This window comes from Myotis yumanensis, unplaced genomic scaffold (genome assembly GCF_028538775.1).
Source record: "Myotis yumanensis isolate MYYU_CA2020_CCGP unplaced genomic scaffold, mMyoYum1.0.hap1 SCAF_12, whole genome shotgun sequence".
Taxonomy (NCBI): domain Eukaryota; kingdom Metazoa; phylum Chordata; class Mammalia; order Chiroptera; family Vespertilionidae; genus Myotis; species Myotis yumanensis.
Window position 1 is genome coordinate 38,366,099 of NW_027223763.1, and position 22,192 is coordinate 38,388,290.

A 22,192-nucleotide genomic window follows, 5' to 3' on the forward strand; every position below is an offset into this window, starting at 1 on the left:
CATTTAAATATATAAAATAAATATCAAAAACATAAGTCTTTGTTTTACTATGGTTACAAATATCAAAAAATTTCTATATGTGACACAGCACCAGAGTTAAGTTAGGGTTTTTCAAAATGCTGACACGCCGAGCTCAAAAGGTTCACCATCACTGTCATAGGGGATAATTTGAGGTGATCAGAATGGATCCCAAGTCCTTATGTTCCTCAGAGGAGATCCTGCTTGGAGATTGCTTGATTACAGATGCTTCTCTGTTTCTATTCTAATCTTAAGTTTCAGGTCAGGTCCTTGTTTCTCTCTCTGGAGAGGCAGGTGGTCACTTCTAATGCCAGCTTCCCTCTAATGCTGGTGTAAGGGGCAATAGCATTGCAGGGAGAGACCTCAAGTCAGTTTCCAACAGTGGAACTGGTCTGAGTGAGCCCAGGTATCTGTACTTTTTAAAAGCTCTCCAGTTGATACCAGTGGGCAAATGGGGATGAGGACCAGGGGCCCTTCTCAGTGAGAAAATTAAATCAGGTAAATTAAGTACAGTAAGTACTCTGAGGCCTGTTACGTTCTCTATATGGCAAATTACTTTTATTATTGAGCACCAGAGAAAGGCCAGAAGTGGATCCCCAGTTCCTGCCCCAGTGAAAGCAAGATGGCACTGCAGGCTTTGGCTGAGTCTCTACACTTCTTGTGGAAGCTGACCCCCAACTCCGCAGGCTCCCTCCCTCTCTCCCCTTCTGCTATACAGGCACAGCTGCCCATCTTCAAGTCCACGTTCTTCCACAAGTAGTTGGGTGGGACCCTGACATTAAAGAACATACCTGACACACAAAAGGATTTATCCGGATCATAAGGCTAGAGCAGAAAGCCTTTAGGAGTAGGTACAGTATATCTTTGTCTTACAAAGAACTATTCCCTGGGTATGTTCTGGATGTGAATGGCCCAAGGTTGCTTCTGCCATGTGAGTTCACCCTCAGGCTCTCACGGGGTTTCCAGGGCCTGCCTCTGGATATCTGTCTATCTTGTGTTTGCTTGGAGGCAACACGGGGGGTGAAATTACCGCTGTCTGCCTAGTTGGAGTGAATCCTGTGACTCTAGTTAACAATACTATATTGTACACTTGAAAGTTTCAAAGAGAGTAGATCTTAAATGTTCGTACCAAAAAAAAAAATAAATAAATAAAAGAAATGAAAAGGTAACTACGTACATAGGCGATAGATGTGCCAACTGACCTTATGTGGTCATCATTTCTCAACACATCTGTATAGCAAATCATCATGTCGTACATCTTAAACTTACACAATGTTATATGTCAATCACACCTTAATAAAACGGGGGGAAAAGAGAAAAGTTCCTTTCCCCAGAATGCCTCTCGCTTGCTTGAGAATTCCCCTAGTAATGGGCAATTTATTAAAAACTACCTTCCCTCAAAACTAGTAAGGGGCAAAGAATTCTCGCCCAGTTAAAACATAAGAGGGCATAAGTAATAGTCAGCTCTTTCTTGAGCATGTAGGGCTTGAAGTGTCCAGTGGGACATGAATTAGGGGACCCAGCGCAGGAGCTGGTCGCTTTAGGGAGGCAAATGATGAAGGGAGACAAGAGGCACTGAGAAAATCCTCTATGGTACAGCTCTCCTTATGCTGCTATAAACTTTAAATGGCTTAAAGTTTTAAGAAAAATCTCCCATTTTGGGTGACTTTTGAGGGCTCATTATCTCTTGTAAATGTTCGTGTGAGAATCCTTTTTGATCAGCCACTGTTGTGGAAGGTCAACATTATTCCTTGCTGACAAAAGTTATATGATCAAAGCTAAGGAATGATTCATTAAAAAAAATAAATTAAAGCCCTAACCGGTTTGGCTCAGTGGATAGAGCACCGGCCTGCGGACTCAAGGGTCCCGGGTTTGATTCCGGTCAAGGGCATGTACCTTGGTTGTGGGCACATCCCCAGTGGGGACTGTGCAGGAGGCAGCTGATCAATGTTTCTAGTTCTCTCATTGATGTTTCTAACTCTCTATCCCTCTCCCTTCCTCTCTGTAAAAAAATCAATAAAATATATTAAAAAAATAAATTAGAGCAGATTCAAAATATGAGGGAAATGGGTGGGACAACAGTTCTGGGGCTGGAACTGTGCAAACCCCACATCCTACTTGGTCTTGGCCTAATCCCATCATCCCATCAGGCTCCCTGGGATTCATCACTTGGTCATGTACCCCGAAGTCTTTACCTTTGCATTCATTAGTCTTTCTTTCATAGTAAGTTCTTGCTGGACAGTTGCCCAAGCACTGCCCGTCATAGAGAACGGAGAAGTACTTAGCACAGAGCTTGCAGTTGTCTGCTGAGGGGCCGCTGCACTCCAGACAGTCTTTGTGGCAGGGGAGGCATTGGTGGGCGTCTTCATCCTTGTAGAACTGCTGGGGACAGGACTGATGGCACATATCCTCGTGTAGGAAGAAGGCAGGCATGCACTCTGGGGGTAGGGAAACAGCAATTATTCCCAGGGAGACAGGAGAAAGGAATTCCTTCCATAGTGGCCCATCCTCCACCACTTTGCCTCATTTGACCTGAGTATACACTTGCCCCATCTCCACCCAGCCAGGACACATCATCTGTGTCCCCAAAGCCTTGACTTTGGATTGGAGACCACATATGGAGACCTGTTTAGATGGTGCTGGGTTTCTATCCTGAAATGATCTGCCCCTTGTAGGTGCAAAAAATTGTAATGCTGTGGCAGATATGTGATGGCCGAGACCCTGGAGGTACTGTTCCAAAAGCCCAGAAAGCATTAAAATTTTCCAAGCTGTATCCAGCACCTCAGGCTTTATTTTTACAAAGCAGTATAGGAACTCTTGGATAAGGTAATTTTTCACTCACTGATAGGGTAGACTAATGAAATATACATGGATAGTCAGTATGAAGAATGCATTGTGGGTTTGTGTTCGTTCTCTTATTTCAGGGGGGAAGGAAATTCTGGAAGACACTTTGGATAGGATAGCACCAATTAAATGAGTCTGTCTTGTTCTGGAGAGGAAATCAGCATTTCTTGGAAGATAATTCCAGAGAAAACAATTCCTTGCCAGAATGCTATTCTTAGAATTAACAATACTGAACAGTACTGTACATGGGTATGGACAAAATCATACAAAAGGTTCTCTTGTCTGTGTTAACTTGCAGAATCCAAAATGGAAAGGCTTTACCTCACCCTCACTTTTGTCAGTGACATGCACAGAGGTTGATAAATTTTAGTGAAAGTTCCCCCAGTTCTGCTTGGACATCCCACCCTCAGCTGGTTGGCCCCCAGCTGGGGTAGCCCGGCAGAGCCACACTCTCCCATGGGATGCTCCCAGGTACCTTTGCAGGTTTTCTCATGGATGCACTCCTGACACATCTCTGGGCAATGCTTGCACACCCCCTCCACGGCCACATGCCTCTCAGAGCAGGTTTCCTGGCACACTCCCTGGTCCAGGACAAGGCCCCCTTCACAAGCTTGACAGTTGGTGGCATTTCCTTCACATTTTCTGCAAGGGGAGCTACAGCGTTTGCATATGCCTTCTTCTGCATAGAAGCCACTGTGGGGAGAAGAGAGAGCTACTGGGGAAGCCTTCCAAGCAGGAAAATGATTCACACCTGGTGACAAAGAAGTTAGGGCTGAAAACGAAGGACTGCTGCTCATGTCGGCCAAAATGAATTAATCAGATTTCCTGAGGAAGTATGGTAAAAAATCAAGTCTGGAAAAATAAAATAAAAGGGATAGATATCACCCTTGTGAATTTGGTTTGTTTGAAAACAGCTTTGTTAAATTTGTATAAACTTTAGTCATCTGATTTCCCTATTTTAATCTCTGACTTTAATTTCTTTTTTCTTGTTAGAGCCTTATGTTAGAGCAGAAAATGCTGTCTGTTCAATTAATACATTTTTTAAAATAAAAATTCAATTTAGCAAATTCAAAAAAATGACTTTTAAAAGGCTCAAAAGATTTACTACCCTTAATATTGGAAGAATTTTTGCTTTTGGATGTTCCCAGCCAACCACTGATGGCTTTTTTGAACACACTCACATAACATTTGTATACAGCACCAAACATTTGGAGCACTGCTATTGGAGTATATCATATTTTTCCATGTATAAGATGCCACCATGTACAAGATGCCCCCCCTTTTCCAACTCAAAATTAAATCAGTATTTTAAACATAAAACAAAATACATTTTTATTTAGTAACTAGAGGCCTGGTGCATGAAATTTATGCAGGGGGTGGGGAGCGGGGGGTCCCTCAGCCTGGCCTGTACCCTCTCGCAATCCGGACCCCTCAGGGAATGTCCGACTGTTGGTTTAGGCCTGTGTTCGGCAAACTGCGGCTCGCGAGCCACATGCGGATCTTTGGCCCCTTGAATGTGGCTCTTCCACAAAATACCACGTGCGGGCGCGCATACAGAGCGATTGAAACTTCGTGGCCCATGCACATTAGTCAGTTTTCGGCCTGGGCGAGTCTATTTTGAAGAAGTACTGTTGATATTTGGCTCTGTTGACTAATGAGTTTGCCGACCACGGTTTAGGCCCATCCCTCTCGCAATCTGGGACCGCTGGCTCCTAATGGCTCACCTGCCTGCCTGCCTGATCGCCCCTAACTGCCTCTGCCTGTCTGCCTGATCACCCCTAACTATCCCTGCCTGCCTGCCTGATTGCTCCTAACCACTCGCCTGCCTGCCTGATGGCTCCTAACTGCCTCTGCCTGCCTGGTCGCCCCTAACTGCCTCTGCCTCAGCCCCCGCCACCACGGCTTCATCAGGAAGGACGTCCGAAATGATGTCTGGAAGGTCGTTCGGCTGTCCTGTCTAATTAGCATGTTATGCTTTTATTATCATAGATTACTGGTATGTTCACATACCAGTACTATATTATGCAGCATATCATTTTATTCAGCTCTGTTGCATCACTGCTCTCTTCTTCATCACTATTAGTTCCAGACATATCAACTTCTTCTGCTTCTATTGTATCACTGCTGTCTTCTGAGACACTGTCTATATATGTGAGATCATCTTCAGTTCTGTCCATGGCATTGCTGATTCCATATTTCTTGAAGGACTTCACAATCACCTCTTGTTTGATGCTATACCATGAGTTTAGGACCCAATTGCAGACCTCAGTGATGGTTGTTTTTTTCCATCCTTCCTGTCGGTGTCAAGTTATCTGTTTTTTGCATCCATCTACTCCATTCTCATCTCATCAAGGCTTTAAATGACTTGATTGAAACATCTAGTGGCTGTAGCTGACCTGCAAGTCCACCAGGAATATCTGCTAGATGTATTTGCAAATCTGATGCAACCCTTTTTGTCTTTTCTGTTAAATGTGCTCAGAACTGATTAAAGACAGCTAGGACTGGCTTCTTTAAGAGCCCTCAGCCCCCCTCCCCGCCCCAGGTCTTCTGGACCAAACCTTTGTAAACCAAATGGCCATAATGTCTTCATTCATCCATCCCTTCTCTTGAACTGGCATAATAATGCCGGTGGTATGGTCTCTTTAGGATGTTTTCCTCTTAAAAATAAGCATAGAAGGCAGTTTAGTACCATCTGCGCAGCATGAAAGCACAGCAGTATAGTGTGTCTTTTCATGGCTACTTGTTGATTTCCACTGTTTTGATTCCTTTCACATCAACAGTTCTGTTGGAAGGCACATCAAAATTGAGAGTCATCTCATTCATGTTTGCAATCTGACTTGGTTCAAAATAATTTTTTTCTGCAGTTGTATGACATAGGAGTGAAACTGTTGGATTTTATCCTCATAAACTGGTGGCATTTTCTGAGCTAACTTGTTTATGTCCTCACGGCCAACCCTTCTCTCCTCATGAAATTGAAGCAGCATTTTGCCTTTACTCTAAAATCAACAATGTTCATTTCACTCACAATGTCATTTTCTTGCCTGACATTGAATAAGCTTGGTTGACACAGATAAGCCACTCTGGCGCTGCTCCATAATCCAAGTCTTAAGTCTCTGCTCCAAGTTCACCCATTTTGCTGGTTTTCCTCTTAAGGCCTTCTTTTTTGGCATTTTAAGGAGTTGTTCTTCCTGTTTTCTCCACTGTCTGATCATACACTCAGTGGGAGGAGGTCCAAATTGTCTCTCTGCAGCTCTATTTCCATGCTCTTTTGCATATCTGATTACATTCAGTTTGAATTTTGCAGAGTAAAGACAATCGCTTACCAGTATTTATCTTTTTATTTTTTTATATCTTTATGGGCTCAGAATGCTCAGGTCCCTGTTGCATATGTGCACTTTCCACCTTAACCTCCAATTACGGCATCAGCTGACGCCAGTAACAACAAGGATCATGATTGGAGGAAGCCTGTTTGACAAGGTATGGGCAGCTATGCACCCACGCAGCTCCCTGCTTGGCTGACTTCTGTGTATAAGATGCTCCTCGATTTTCAGCCTAACGATTTTAGAAAAAAATAGCATCTTATACATGGAAAAATATGGCATGTTGTGTGGTTGACTTCTTCCAGGTAGAATCTGATGTCTGTATATTCATTGTACCTCTGAATGATTTAACTATCACACCGTAGAAATCACTAATTTCTTGTATATATTTAGTAAACAAAAATATGTTGAATTTGTCAGGAAGAAATAGGATGGAGCAAAGAAAAGTCACATTTCTAATGTAGTATCAAGAAAGAAAAATGTAAGAAAGCAATTTAGGTCCAAGAGGGGAAACTAAATATCATTCATCTGAAAGCCAAGATCAGGCTTCCTCACACATTTTGGACCATGATGGAGAGCACTGGGAGAACAAGGACACTGCTATTTTGTCCAGCCCAGTCAATCTCTTAAAAATAAATTTGGCCCTGGCCCATGTTGCCCAGTGGTTGGATCCTCTGCCTGTGCATCGAGAGGTCTCGGGTTCGAGTCCCCTTCAAGGACCCGTACTGGTTGGGGCTTGTATGGGAGGCAGCCAGTCAATGTGTCTCTCACCTCTCCCTCCGCCCTCTCTCTCTCTCTCTCTATCTCTCTCTCTCTTTCTCTCTTTTTCCACTCTTTCTGAAAAGTAATGGAAGAAATATTCTTAGGTGAGGACTAACAAAAAAAATAAAAATGAATTTGATAAGACAGTGGATAGAAATGTATTATATGTTTACCAAGAGTTTGATTGAACTTGAGAAATTTGAAATTAAGGGAATTTAGTGCATTCTTAAACATATCACATCTTCTACATGAATGAGAATGTGATGGAATCATTGTTGCTGTGTAGTGAAGAACTTGGCCTCACCCAAAGAGAGGTCTGGCCTGTGTTCCTAGCCAGCTTCTAAACTCTTGGAATTTCCCAAGTGGTAAGAATGTCCTTGTTATTCATTGTGGACCCCTCCAACCACACCTGATAGTTGATGCTAACAAAATTAGTCAGGTGGGGCTGGCCACACCCTCTAGATTTAGTGTGGGGATTGGCTTAGCCAGAAAGAGCAACCTGTGTTTAGGGATTGGGGACTTCGGACCGGTGATTCCGGGGAGTTTTTAATGCTAGTCCTGATCAAGTTTTCTCAGGAATAGTCTCTGGACACTGACGATGAGCAATTCCAGCACAGAATTTGAAAAGATGCAGCACAAAGAAAACATTTTCAGATTTTTGTCATAAGGGCATCAGTGGAAGTCGGGTGAGATGCTGAAAAGAAAGCAATGGATTCAAGCAAAAAAGAAAAAACAAACAAACAACAACTCATTGGAGACTACTGCTAACTCAAAAAAACACTAATCTCAGGAACTTGTCGGGAGGCAGGCAGATGACAATGTGAAAAGGTGTTTTTCAAAGAGCCACTTTGCCAAATGCAGTTTTCTCCACACAGATCTGCCCAGTAATTTGTCCTGTCTTCTCCCTGCATTCACAAAACTTGGTTGTGAATGCTCTATTTCACTGTTATTTTTATTTAAGAAGACAGATGCTTCATTTTAGAAGAAATGGCCACCTGTATTAAATTGCTACATTCAGAGTACTTTATGGTGAAGTCTTTCGGCTCAGATAAATATATGTAATGCGAAAGCTGTGTGGTTTGGAGCTTCACCTATATTTTAAAGACCTGAGACAGTGACAGAGCCTAAAGGAAGACCCCCCTTTTCAACTAGAGCTTCACATCTGTTCATATTTGGTGAATATGAGCACACCTTAGGTTTTGTGTTGCCTTTTAGACAATCACTATAATGATGTATGTTACTACTCAGACTTTCTTCTTTCATGAATATATACTATACAGTGGCCACTAATGCTGACTTGTAAATAATTCTGAATACCTGGATGCCGTTTCATTGCAAATTGTGCGCCTGTCATAAATCTTATTGCTGTTTTAGGATGGATTATACCCCAAAGGGCGATTTCTCAGAAATAGTAACAACTTGAAAGTACTATGTTGTAGAAAGGACCAATCATAACAGATCACATCTTATAGCATTCTGTTTATATGAAATGTTCAAGAACAGGCAAATCTGTAGAGACAGGAAGTAAATTAGTGATTGCTTAGGGCTGGGGAAATTGGGAGTAACTGCTAAAAGGGTACAGAGTTTTCCTTTGGTGGATGATGGACATATTTTAAAATCAATTGTAATGATGATCGCACAACTGTATAAATATATGTAACACCATTGCATTGTATGTACACTTTATATAGGTAATTGTGTGGTATCTGAATTGTATCTCAATAAAGTTGCTATTAAAAATAAAAAAGGAACCCCAGTCATTTGAGAACATGGCACTGTGCAATGGTGAAACATGGACCTCAGGGCTCGCGAGGTTTGGGGTGGGACCCTTACCATATCATGCATTAGTTGTGTGATATTGGGCATGTTTACCCCTTTCCTCATCTGTAAAATGAGGAAAAATAATAGTATCTGGATAAGAAGATTCATGTGAGGGTTAATGGATCATATTTGAAGTGCTTAGTGCAGTGCTTAGACTTTAGCAACACTCATCAAGTAGCTGTTTTTATATGGTTTCTTTTTCCTTGGAATTTCTTAGCCCTTTTTGTATTTAGGCTCTGAGAAGTATGGCAGTAATCGTTGTAAACGTCCCCTCTGGGTTGTAGGCCCTTTTCAGGCTCAGGCATCTCTTAACATAGCTTCCAGTATCAATTCTTACACACCCAAAAGGTGCTAAATATGGATCTGCAGTATTGAGTCGAATGCAATTGGCTCTATACTATACTAGATTGGAAGCTTCTTGAGGGTATCATGACTTGTATTTGGACCCTATATGGTCTGTCTCAGTAATGGATACAAGTTGGTCATTAGGAAATAGGTATTGTTTTTATCACCAAGTTCTTTTAATCAGCAGGCAAATGAAATTTCTGATTGTCTAAAATAGATTCTGTTGGTTGCCTCCCCAAACTCACTTCTTGCCTCCCTCTCCAGTCTTCCTGGCTGCCCGTGTTCCGATTTTATTTGGGTTTTCAAGGGTGAGTCTTGTTCAGCCTAAAGTGATCCTTTTATTTCCATTCTCCCTGCCAGTGATGTAAGCTGTAAGTGGTGCATTCTGGCTAATGAGATGTGAAGGGAAGTCAGGAAGTTTTCTTTCCTCTTGAAAAAAGATAAACTAGGAGAATCCTGCCCTTTTCTGTCTCTGGTTGCTGCAATGGCGATGGTGATGTGTGCAGATGGGGCAGACAGCGTGGCTCAGGGGAGGACAAGCTAAGGAAGATACAAGAGCAAAATGGAAAGATAGTGGGTTTTTAATGAAGTATTGGCCACTGGATTGCTAAACGCTTTGTATGTGAGATAATAAACCCTGTATTGTTTCAGTCAGTCTACTTGGCATTTCTGTTGCTTGTCACTGGAAGTTTCCTGATACACCTTCCCATTTGCTATTCCCACTTCCCTTTTAGTTACATCCTGGAGGTGGGAGCATTCGTAGGAGGAGAAAAGGATTTATAAACCAGGGGGCTGGAAAAGCCGTCAATAAATACTTCACCAGGTATTTTCTTTATTATCTTTGATTCAGATCTCACCTAACTTTTTTAAAATTTTATTTTAAAAATATTTTTATTGATTTCAGAGAGGAAGGGAGAAAGAGAGAGAGAGAGAGAGAGAAAGAGAAACATCAGTTATGAGAGAGAGTCATTGATTGGCTGCCTTTTGCATGCCCCCTACTGCAGGATTTAACCTGCATCTCAGGCATGTGCCCTGACTGGGAATTGAACCGTGACCTCCTGGTTCATAGGTCGTTGCTCAACCACTGAGCCATTTCGGCTGGGCAGATCTCACCTATTTTAAACAGAAGAGTTTCTTGTGTTCCACAGCCTTACTTTTGTGATGGCGAAAAGACAGCTACTTGATCATAAATAAAAGGTGGGGAAAAAAACATAATTTTACAAAAGTAAAAATATGTACATATAATCATCACAAAGAGAGAAGTGGGCATCTGGCGTTAAGTTTTGTCTGCTGTAGCCAATGGTGATATTGGACAGTCAAAAGGGAGGGACACGGGTAGGTGCTGTAACCCGGGAGGGAAGAGTTCTTTGGTGATAGGAAGGAATCATATCCAAATTACTGTAGGAAAATGAACACAAGCAGGAAGTGAAAGGAAAGGAGACTTACTCAGGGCACCTGGTGTAGCACCTGCCTTCGTGGAGGAAGAGAGGGTGTTCCAGCTGTGTCTGGCACTTGTCGCAGAGATCGGCTCCAGAGCAGGAGGCACAAGCCTCTGTACAGTTCTCACAGCTGCCACTCCTCACTGAGGGCCACGTGCCTTCGGGACAGGAGGCGACACAGGCCTGAGCCAACAGATACGCGCCTGGAAACCCAGGAAGAAGGCAGATCAGGTGGTCAGTATGTGTCCCTCTGACAGCGCGAACGTCCTTGCAGAGAACTGGCGCTCGCAGCAGCTTTTTAAACTGCCCCAAAGATCCAAGTATCTCAGACTTATCAGAAGGATGAGTTAAATCTCCAGACAGGAAATTGACAGCAGGAGGCTTTGGCCCTGTTTCTTTTACTTCCTACTGATACTGATGCGGGTCACTTTGGGGCTTCCCTCTGCCTGGTTGATAGATCTATTAACACCTTTGCCTGTCTTCCTGGTGTAAGACAGTTACACACGCACAGCTTGGTGGAGTCTATTTGGCTTCCCAAAGCCTATCCCATTAGGACACTAACATAGTAGCAACTCTCCCACCCAACGGATGGTCCATCTGTTTATTTTTAATTGAAAAAATCAGATAGCAGCATTATTAAAGAAAACAATTTAAAAATCACCCTCAACTTCAGAATTCCAAGACAATTCCTTCAGTTTTTGTATGCAAACTTTCCTATTTTGTTGGAGTAGAGTCATGGCACACATACCATTTTAAATTCTGTTGCATTTGCGTCACATCGCACTGTTAAAGTTGTACATTCCAACATCATAATCACTTTAATGGGAACATAACATTCTTAATTTTTAGTGTTAGTGCATCATGTTAATAAAATATCTTCCTAATTCAGGGAAGTTGTTATTTCTGATGTTTTGTTTTTATAGATGATGAAGCAATTAATTTGTTAAGCCATTACGTATTGCTCTTGTGTTTTTGCTTCCCTAAATTCAGCACCAGGAATGAAGAAACAATAGGCAGACTACTTATCCCCGCCTAGATTGTCCACTGTAAGTTCTCTTGTTTTGGCTAATGCACTCCAAAACAGCAGGGGAACCCCTAGAAATGTCAAGTACCCAAAGACCTAACAAATTCTGTGGCCAAAGCAGTTGCTAACTTCATCATGCTTTTGGACAAAAAAAAATTTCTTTTTCGTTTTGGTCCTTTGAGAGCCATTTTTTATTGTAGGTCCATGTTTGGGTGCCTTGTTGCTCCAGAGTAGCCACTGTAATAGGAACATGTGATGGGACTAGATCAAGTCCTGCAAACCCCTTACTTAAAGATGCTAATATACATGAGTTGCCATGAATTGGCTTGATCACTGCCACCTCCTGTCACACTCCACACTAACCTTTCGGACACGAAGTGCACAGGGTTTCAGATCCATTGCAGGTTTTACAAGAGGAATGACAAGGCTGCTGTTTTCTTAAAACATCTATGGAAGGAAAAGGAACAAGAAGTCAGTTTCTTTTGAGCAGGTTCATAGTATTGGAAAAGATCTCATGGGCAATCTTGTCTCCTTTCCCACCCCAAATAGATTTTGCCTTAGCTAAATGTTGGCGCCGGCTTTGGCCTACCAAATGAGTGAATGTGGACTTCATTTTTTTCTTATTCTTACTCTTTCATTGACAATTGATTGCCAAGACTTTCTTTGCAGACTTTCAGAGACAGGATAGCCTTTAATGCTAAGGAGACATTTGAACTAACAAATGTTATTTATTTATTTATTTATTTATTTGGTTTTGTTAATCCTCACCTGAGGATATTTTTTCCATTGATTTTTTTAGAGAGAGTGGAGGGAGCAGAGAGACACGGAGAGAGAAATATCCATGTGAGAGAGATACGTCGATTGGTTGCCTCCCTCATGCACCCCAACTGGGATGGGGGATTGAGCCTGCAACCCAGGTACGTGCTCTTGACTGGAATCAAACCTGAGACCCTTCAGTCTGCAGGCCAACACTCTAACCACTGAGCAAACCAGCTATTAAAAATGTGTGGGGGTGAGTGTTTGTGTGCTTGTGTGTATACACACAGGAATGAGTTATTTCCCCATGATTTGTAAATGGCCAGTTCTCTTCACTTCAAAGTGATAAATAAGAATTCATTGTGTCTTTCATGAAAAACTTATTTTTATTTTATTGTTCTTTGGAACCAGATTTCATAGTTGGTCAGTGTTTGGGTCTGTTTTTCAGAGTAGCCATGGTGGAATGCAGCCTAAATTTATTCACCTTAAATTAGTTCCAAATCATCTTATCACTAAACTGGAGCCACCCAAAAGCTTTCTGGTTGGTCAGGTGATAAGCAGGCCAACCAAGGAAACATTAGCGCTGTTTCCCCTCTCTTTTTCCCTCCAAGAACATTTGATGGGCAGGCCTTTTAAGAAAGTTTCAAAGATATACATAAGCCCTGGCTGGTGTGGCTCAGTTGGTTGGGCATCATCCCATGCACCATAAGGTTTCTGGTTCAGTTCCTGATCGGGGCACATGCCTGGGTTTCTGGCTCGATCCCCAGTAGGGGGCTTGCAGGAGGCAGTTCACAGATGTTTCACTCTCACATCGATGTCTCTCTCACTCTCCCTTCCCCTCTATCTAAAAATCAACTTTAAAAAATCTTAAAAACAACAACAAAACAGACATACATAGTGAACTCAAGGACATCAATCAATACACATTGAGATCATGACTAAATTTCAGTAATTGTTCAGGAATCAGCATGACTGACACAGGAAAATTAGAAAAAGTTCTAGTTCAGAATGTGTCATATGAATGACTCTGACCTTCATTCAACTGTTATGTTGGCATCTTACCATTCCCCTCTTTTCTTTCTTTTCTTCCTCCCTCTCTCCCTTTCTTCCTTCCTCTCTCTTATAGTGCCTTCTCTTTCTGAGATTCAGTCTGGTGGAGTTGGCTCTTTAGTCACATCTGCCTTCACATCCCAGATGTGCTGCTCAGGTAGGGTAACCATGGATACAATAATTAAACTCTCAGAGCCCTACTTTTCCACGTCTCTAAAATGAGAGTGATCCTTCCCTGATAGGACTGTAGTGAAGACTAAATGAAATAATGTGTGTAGAGTGCACACAGCAGCTCAGTAAATGGTAGCTCATCACCTCCTTTCTCCACTCTCCTGATTTCCTTGTTATCATTCCGCCACATTCCCTCTCTTGGTCTTTTATTCTATAGCTGGCGTGGCACCAGAGGCATGGCTTGGTTTCCATGATGGCGCTCATGGTTAATTAGCTGGTGAGCCTTGCTACAGAGAAAGCTAGATTCAAAGGTAGGTAGGTGGATATGGATGTAGATATAGAGATATACATGATTGTCCATCTTGCCATCCTGAGTGGCAGTCTTTTTCCTAATTTAGAGAGAAAAACTTGCCCTGGTTTTCCAGTAGACTGACTGAGTCTTTGAGAGAGGGGTGTGTGTGTGTGTGTGTGTGTGTGTGTGTGTGTGAGAGAGAGAGAGAGAGAGAGAGAGAGAGAGAGAGAGAGAGAGAAGAGCTCAATTAGCCCTGTGCAGAGCAGTGCTAGTCACAGGATTTTCACAAAAGTAATCCACATGATTTAACATGATTGAGTCTTTTCCCTGAAGGCCCTTTCAATTTGACAAATCACTTAACCCAAAAAAAGAGGGCAGCAGAGAGATGAGCAACAATTTTGTTGCTAACATCACTTTTGACTAATCAACAGAGAAATGCAAATCAAAATCACAGAGAGCTCTCACTCCTGTTAGAATGGCTCTTATCAAAGGGACAAGAGACATGTGCTGGTGAGACATGTGGAGAAAGGGGACATCCCATGGACTGTTGGTGGGAATATAAATTGGTGCAGCCACTATGGAAAATAGTATGACGGTTCCTCAAAAAATTAAAAATAGAACTACCCTATGATCCAGCAATCCCACTTCTGGGTATTTACCCAAAGGAAATGGAATCACTATCTCAAAGAGATAACTGCACATAGTGTTCATTGCAGCATTATTTACAATAGCCGAGACATGGAAACAGCCCAGATGTTCATCAATGGATGAATGGATAAAGAAGATATGGTATATATAGGGTGGGACAAAAGTAGGTTTACAGTTGTGAGTACATGAAGCAGTTTATTCTTGTATTATTAATTATTGTATTATTTTCCATATGAACAACTGTAAGACAAGTTTTGACCCACCCTGTATATGCAATGGATATATTCATCCATAAAAAGAGGGAAACCCTGCCATAGGACATTATGCTAAGAGAAATACAGAAAAAGACAAAGACTCTATGATCTCATATGTAGAATCTTAAAAAACCAAACTCATTTAAACAGAGTAGATTGGTGTTGCCAGGGGCTGGGGTACTGGGGTGGTGGTGAGGGAATGGATGAAGGTGGTCAAAGGGTACAAACTTTCAGTTATAAGATGAATCAATTCTTGGAATGTGATGTACAGCATGGTGACTATAATTAATAATACTGTATTGGATAATTGAAAATTGCTAAGAGAGTAGATCCTAAAAATTCTCATCACAAAAAAAGGTAACTATGGAGGTGATGGATGTGCTAACTAATCTTACTGTGGAGATCATTTTGCAGTATATACATATGTCAATTGTCATGTTATACCCATTGAAACAGCATAGTATTATGTTAATTATATCTCAGTGAAACTGGGGAAAAGAAAGGCTTCATTAGTGGCTGAGAGCAATTATTCATAAAAAATATTTGTCAGACATTGAGAACCTTGAAAGTCTTTAATATATGTCCAGGCCATGGGCTGATTTTCTTTTGATTTTATCATTTAAAAAAATGTGTGTGTTTTTTTTTTGTTAATCCTCACCCGTGGATATTTTTCCATTGATTTTTAGGGAGAGTGGAAGAGAGAGGGAAAGACAGAGAGAAACATTGGCTAAAATGTTATAGTTACAAAGATATGAGTTTTTACTAATTTTTAAAATATTTGTGTAAAATATTGTGCATATATCTACACATACACATGTATTTACAATGACATATTTCACTTCCTGGCAATTTGCTATTTTACTCTGATACACTTGGTATAAAATTTTTGGTAATGTCCTCATGCCTCCACTAGAGGGTACTCTGTACACACACTTAACAGCAATTAATCTGGGCAAAGATTAGTGACTTAATCTCAACAAGAAAATTTTAACCTTGACCATAGTTTCTCTTTGTTTTTTCTCTCGCTCTCCTTTTTTTTTTTTTCTCCAGTGATTCTAGCTTTATGGGACCTCGAAAACAAAAATCACCTTGACCAAGAAAATGTAGCGTCCATCCTTCAAAAATAATTGTAGCTCGACCACATAAAACAGGGGTTCTGGGTATTTTACTAAATAAGCAATACATGGTTCAAAATGTACAAAAAGCATACATCACGAAGCCTCCCTCCTAATCCATTTTCACCCTTTTTATGTAAACTGTATTTACTCACACTATTTATCGTGTTGCCTTTTCCTTTTTTTGGTAACTGAATATATTTTAGAGGCCATTCTTTATCAGCACCTAACGAACCTCCTCAATCTTGTTCCTAGCTCCACAGCATTCCATTGCATGGATGTGTCCTACTTCATTTTCCTAGTCTCCTATTGTAACCATCTAGTTTTTTCTCAATCGTTGCTATTTCAAACCATGCTGCAGTAACGAAGGAAGTAAAAGGTGAGGCTTTTCTTGATAGCCCCCCCTCTGACAGGCTTAGCCACTTAGCGCATGAGGAATGTCTTTAAATGCTCTTGAAGGCTCCACTGCTGGATCTCCCCCCAGCCTCTCCCCTTGGAGCACCCACTTATATTTTGTGTAGTGGTCCCTCCTTTCATGGCTTTTTCCTCCCATTGCTCCTGGCCGCCCAGCTTCTTGGGTTGGTTTCAAGGTCACAGAGACTCCTGATTCGGTAGGATTGCCTTCTCCTCCCTATTTCCGTTACCTCTTTTGATTTGAAACTTCCACCTTCGTTGCTTCTGCAGCAGGCTCTTCACCAAAGATGGACTTGAAGTGAGCACAGGTTCTTTTTTATTGAAAAGAATAAAGTTTTATTTTTTTAATGCAAAAAGGATAAAGAAGATAAAGTTCACCTATCATCTTACCACCCAGAAATGTCTGCTGCATAGAATTTATAGGTCTTTCATCTTTATAGTGAATGTGTGAGTGTAGTGTCTATATGAGTAATCATTCACATTTTCTGCATATGTAATATCGACCCTACATTTTGCATTAAATTATTATAAATCCTATAGGCATTTTCTCTTGCCATTGAAATTCCTTGTAAACATTATTTTTAATGGTTTGTGTATTTATTTCAGGAATCGTAGTTCATGTAATTTTTTATTTTAAGTAAAATAAAAATTTCAAAAATATTTTTTGCCTTAAATACATTTAGCATTTAATGTTATAAGTCTTATAGGCATTTTATCTTGCCATTAAGATTCTTTATACACATCATTTTAATGGTTTGTGTATTTATTTGCATGAACCACAATTCACTTAATTTTTTGTTATTATAAATAAAGCTGCAATTAATATGTTTGCGAATATATGTTCTTGGTTGAGTCCGAACTCTGCCTGGCTATTTGGCATCCCAACTGAGCATTATCTGCTGCCCTCTTTCTGGGACTATTTTTCCCAGACCTGTAGTACCCTCCAGGCTCCCAGGTTCTCTTTTTCATGAGGAAGGGAAGGCTGTTTTGAAAGTGAACTAGTGTTTCATGTGTTAAAACTGGATCAGGTTAAAGGGTTAGGGAATAAATGAGCTTTTACTGTGTCATATTATGTGCTTGGAGCTTTATATGTGCTCTTTCATTTAATTCTCAAGCGTGTGTGAGGTACTTTCAATGTTCTCATTTTATAGGTGAGGAAACTGAGGCTCAGAGAGGCTGTGTAACTTGTTCAAAGTCGCATAGCTAGTAAAGGACAGAGCCAGGACTTGAATTCAGGTGTGCCTAACTCTCATCCACTCCACAGATGTTGTCGTACTTAATTTGGATTGTAAAATTGTTTGGTAGACGCCAAAGCAGTGCTGTGCTGGTAAAATGGCTCTTTGGAATACAAAACAAAATAAAAAACTTGATTTAAAACTGCCAATGATGTTACAACCCACTTATAAAATTCCTGGATATGTAACAATCAGTGCAACTGGATATACGGGGCTCTTTCATGCCACCAGGCAAAAGGTTGAATTACTTACCTAGAGACGTGTTTTCTGCACTCTGAGTTCTGATTGGTTAATTAAGTAACAATGATTTCTAAGTGAGGCAATTGTATACATTGACAAAGTCCTTCTTTTAAGTTCTCTAATGTTTGGAAACACATTTCCCATTATTGAGATTTTTTTTCACACATGAGTGGCTCTCAGTGTTTGTGGCTGACTGGGATTCCAGTCTTTCTCAGAGCATAGGAAGTAAGATCCAAAGACAAGCTACTAGTGATAAATTGTTAGGATGTGGTCAAAGATAAAAAGTTAATTCACCATACCTGTGCTTTGCAGATCAGACTGCCATCAAAATGTGTAATTAGAGCCCGCTACAAACATGGTTTTAATCAGTGGTGGGACTAGGTGGGTAGGGAAATTATGCAGGACTTTCCGGCCTCACAGGGGGAAAGCCACTTAAGGAAATCCGAATGTTTTAACAGTCATGGGGTAAACTGTTTCCATACCCAACAATGGTTTCAGGAAACCGGCGGAGGCCATTATCTTTTTTTTTTCCAAAGCCCTGAACATTTCCACCAGCCTTCACACCTGAACACTTCCACCAGCAGTGGCTCTGTGATGCCTGAGTCACCCCGAAATCATTAGCAGCCTACTCAACACTGGCTGCAGTACTGGTCTAATTAATCTTTACAGTGTATGGGTGACCGGGACAGGGGCCTGGGGCGATGTGCGCTTCCATGCAGTGCCCTTTGGTGGCAGGCAGAACAGAGGCTGAGCTGCTCTCTTTGGAGGTTCCTTAGTCTTAGCTGGAGGACTTGGCAGGCCTGGCTGACGTGTAGGGATCTCCATCCTTGTACTAGGGTGGGAGGTGTTCCCACTCCGTTGGTAGTTGAGGAAGAATGATGGTCCTCTCATTGTGAGTAGCCTCTTTATTGACAGAGGAGTTCAGTGAGCTCTAGTTGGACTTTTATTTCAAGGGTTTTCCCCCAATACATGCCGACATAGACAGTGGGGGTGGCACAGTCTTTGGATGCAAGCATGATCTTATTGTTTCCACTAGGACAGTGATTTTCAACCGGTGTAACCATAGGAATTTTTAAGACATGCGATACCTGACTATGTAGTCAGGGGCACTGACCTCTTTTCCCTTAGATTGTCAAATAAAAAATAACAACAGCCAACACAACAATAGCCATCCAGTGTGAATGAACCAAAATTATACCTATTTTTTGCCAGATTGGCAAAAGATAGACTTTTTTGGTATACTGCAGAATTTCTTTTTAATTGATTTAAGAGAGGGGGAGAGAGAGAGAGAGGGAGGGAGGGAGGGGGAGAGGGAGGGAGGGAAAGAGGGGGGGAGGGAGGGAGGGAGGGAGGGAGGGAGAGAGAGAGAGAGAGAGAAAGAGAGAGAGAGAAATATTGATCAGTTGCCTCCCGAACAAGCCCTAACCAGGGAATGAACCCACAACCTGGGCATGTGCAACCTTTCGGTGCAGGGAACGACACTCCAAAATCAACTGAGCCACGATGGCCAGGGCAGTGTGCCACAGAATTTTAGTAATTAGTTTATGTCACGAGATGGAAAAGGTTGAAAATCACTGCACTAGGGAGTAGTGTGGGTGAAGGACTGAACTTTGTCCCATCTTACCTTCCCTACCTGGATCTGCACCTGCATTTAAAACAATACCACTACCTTACTGGTATCACCTACACTCTCATAAACACCCTGTAATTTGTCTGGCTCCCTCTAAGTTGGCCCAGAATGACTGCAATCTGCTTTCCATCATCTTAAAGGTGTGGCTGATTAGGTCTCTGGGACCCCCTACCTGCTCTCCTGTTACACTTTCAACCTTGTTTTCTCAAGGAAAAGAAGTGGAGAAATATGGCCTTCACTCAGATACTCCTGGGGCTTTACAGAGCTCTTTCCCCCTCACTGTCCATTTCAGAGGTGCCTAACCTGTGCTGGGGAAGCCGAGTCTTCCCTGGCTCAGAGAAGGAACAGTGTTTTCTCACTGTCAATAGTCTGCACGTCTTATTTCCTAGATCGTAGGAGTGGAAAAGTGCGGCCATGGCCTTGCCTTTATTGCTTTTGTCCAGCCATGAGAATCACTCTCATCTGCTCCCCCCATCTTTTATTGCTGCTAAATCCCCAAACGGACTAATTCCTTTCTCTCTTCGAAAACATTACATTTTGATAGTAGAAAATGTGGAGGGGTGGGTGTGGTGCCTTGACAAAGGGGAGCAATCAAGGCCTGGTTTCTGCCTAGCAAAGTGCGTAGTCCAGTTGAAAGGGACGTGTAATCATTTGGGAGATCAAGTCTGCTATGCCTCTTGGCTCCCTAGACGTTTTCATCATCTGGATGCCAGATAAAATACAGATGTTCTGAGCTAGAAACACAGCACTGGACTATTTTCCCCTTGGCCTGCACGGCCTCTTAAATGCCTGAATGGCAGACAAACTCGTTTTCAGCATTTTGGTTCGGCTACAATTCACGGAAGATCTCCCAATCTGGATCGAATGGTTTTCTTCCCAGCTCTGTCCCTGAAACCGGCCTGTGTTCTCTGTGACCTTTGGCTGCTGGGTGTGCCATGGTCTCCAAGCTGCCTTTCCTTTGTTGCATAGGCAGCGCTGTCGTGGTAGACAAGCAGCCACGGAGGTCCCTCCCCTGAAACCCAGCAACAGCTTTCCTCCTGCCCCATCCCTCACTCTCTCCAGCCCTTAGAAGACCTGTCCTGAGCAGAACCTCCTTTCAGCTGCCGTTGCTTCTGCACTGAGATGACCTTTTTTTTTTTAAACAAATCTTTGCCTCCAAATCAAACAGAGAGCATCTCTTGTTTCCATGAGAGTCTCTGCACAGAAAGTGAGCCAGATTTTCCCAGCAGGAAGAGGACTTTGTTTTGTAACCTTCTCGGATGTGGAGAGGCCACCCAAGTCTGTGATCACCTTGCAAGGAAGCCTGTGGCCGAGGCTCCAAGGCGAGGAGGCCAGTTCTGAAGACTCGGTGGGAATGATACGTGCAGGCCTTTATTGCTAGAGTCCAAGCTGCCACCTTCTCCCTCACTCCCACCCCTCTCAGGACCCCACTTTCCCACCTGCAGCTGGGAGAGGGCAGCTGTTAAAAGGCAACGCTTTAATGATGGCCATTTCTAATAACCCATCCAGACAGATCAGCCGTTTTAGCTTAAGTTCCAGTACTTCAGAGCAGTTCTTCCTTGCTTCACTGAAATAGCCTACCCTATTGGCAGCTTTCCTTTACCTTAATAAAGAGATACAGGAATGATAGGAGCTATCCCTAGATCTTCAAGAAAATGGTGGTCGGGCCACCTCTCTCTGACTCTTTATGCATTCAGAGGCCTGCTCCACCCTTGTGGAAATTCAAGTGCCTTTAGGTTTTCCCTCCTGGCCAAAAGCCAGTTACAGCCTCCTTCCCTCTGCTGCCTTGATCATCGAAGAGACCCAGTCTTGATTCTCATCCCAAACTTTTGTTTCACTGCCCGGCCTTCATCTCTTGGTATCCCAAAAGCAAGGGTTAAAGAGGGCGGGAGGCCGAGAAGGCAGCCGGAGACCTGCGATCGCTCTGGGGAGACACATACCATTCCAGAATTTGCCTTCTGTCTGGGTCTGGGTGGGAGCCACGCAGGTCCCATGCAGCAGCTGGAGTCCCGGTGGGCAGCTGCTGCACTCTTCATGGCCCTGGCCGGTGCAGGTTTCACAGGCTCGGTGGCAGGGCTCACAGCTGCCCGTCTCTGTGTCTCTGTAGGAGCCAGGCCCACATTTCCTCACACAGCTGCCACCTAGGGAAGAGTAGTTTGGCTCAGTGCTCTGTTCAGGGTCAAGTTCTAAACAGGCCGTAGGGGACCTCAGGTACATTTTTTCTTTGAGTTTGTTTTAAAAGACACCAGGATGGCATTAGCTTCTTTCAGCCAATCAATGTGTATTTTTTTGTTAATCCTCAACCAAGGGTATTTTTCCATTTTTTAAGAGAGAGTGGAAGGGAGCAGGAGACAGAGAGAGAGAAACATTGATGTGAGAGAAACACCTTGATTGGTTGCCTCCTGCATGTGCTCTGACCAGGGCCACGGACTAAGCCTGTACTCGAGGTATGCACCCTTGATCAGAACTAAACTTGGAACCCTTCAGTCCGTAGGCCATTACTCTATCTACTGAGCCAAACCGGCTAGGGCTCAATGTGTCTTTAAAAATCTAACACTTTAAGCCCTCTTTTAATTAACAATTTAAATTGACTATTCGCTCAAAGGGTTAAGAGCATAGACTAAAGAACTTGACATTCTTGAGGCCTTGTAAAACTACAAATAAAATGGATCTCTTTATATAGAGCAGGATCTCTTTATATAGAGCAATGGGAGATCATTTGGGCTCTCTGTCCCCTTCTCTTCCCCACGAGCATTCAAGAACATCAGACTACTAGTTCTTTAATTGGAAGACTCACAGTATATTTCTTTCCTA

At 42.4% G+C, this 22,192-nt stretch overlaps 1 protein-coding gene across 2 annotated transcripts in view; it reads right to left on the reverse strand.

The window, feature by feature from the left end:
• Positions 1 to 22,192, reverse strand: part of PCSK5 (proprotein convertase subtilisin/kexin type 5) — a 413,582-nt gene that overhangs the window by 29,138 nt on the left and 362,252 nt on the right. The window contains exons 27-32 of one of the 2 annotated variants that reach the window (XM_070431474.1): positions 21,319 to 21,519; positions 16,504 to 16,584; positions 11,937 to 12,020; positions 10,557 to 10,752; positions 3,338 to 3,555; positions 2,214 to 2,456 (exon numbers count right to left, since the gene is read on the reverse strand). In XM_070431474.1, coding sequence (XP_070287575.1) covers positions 2,214 to 2,456; positions 3,338 to 3,555; positions 10,557 to 10,752; positions 11,937 to 12,020; positions 16,504 to 16,584; positions 21,319 to 21,519 — 1,023 coding nt within the window. The remainder of the gene's footprint in view (positions 1 to 2,213; positions 2,457 to 3,337; positions 3,556 to 10,556; positions 10,753 to 11,936; positions 12,021 to 16,503; positions 16,585 to 21,318; positions 21,520 to 22,192) is intronic. The other variant, XM_070431475.1, reaches the window with a different exon arrangement.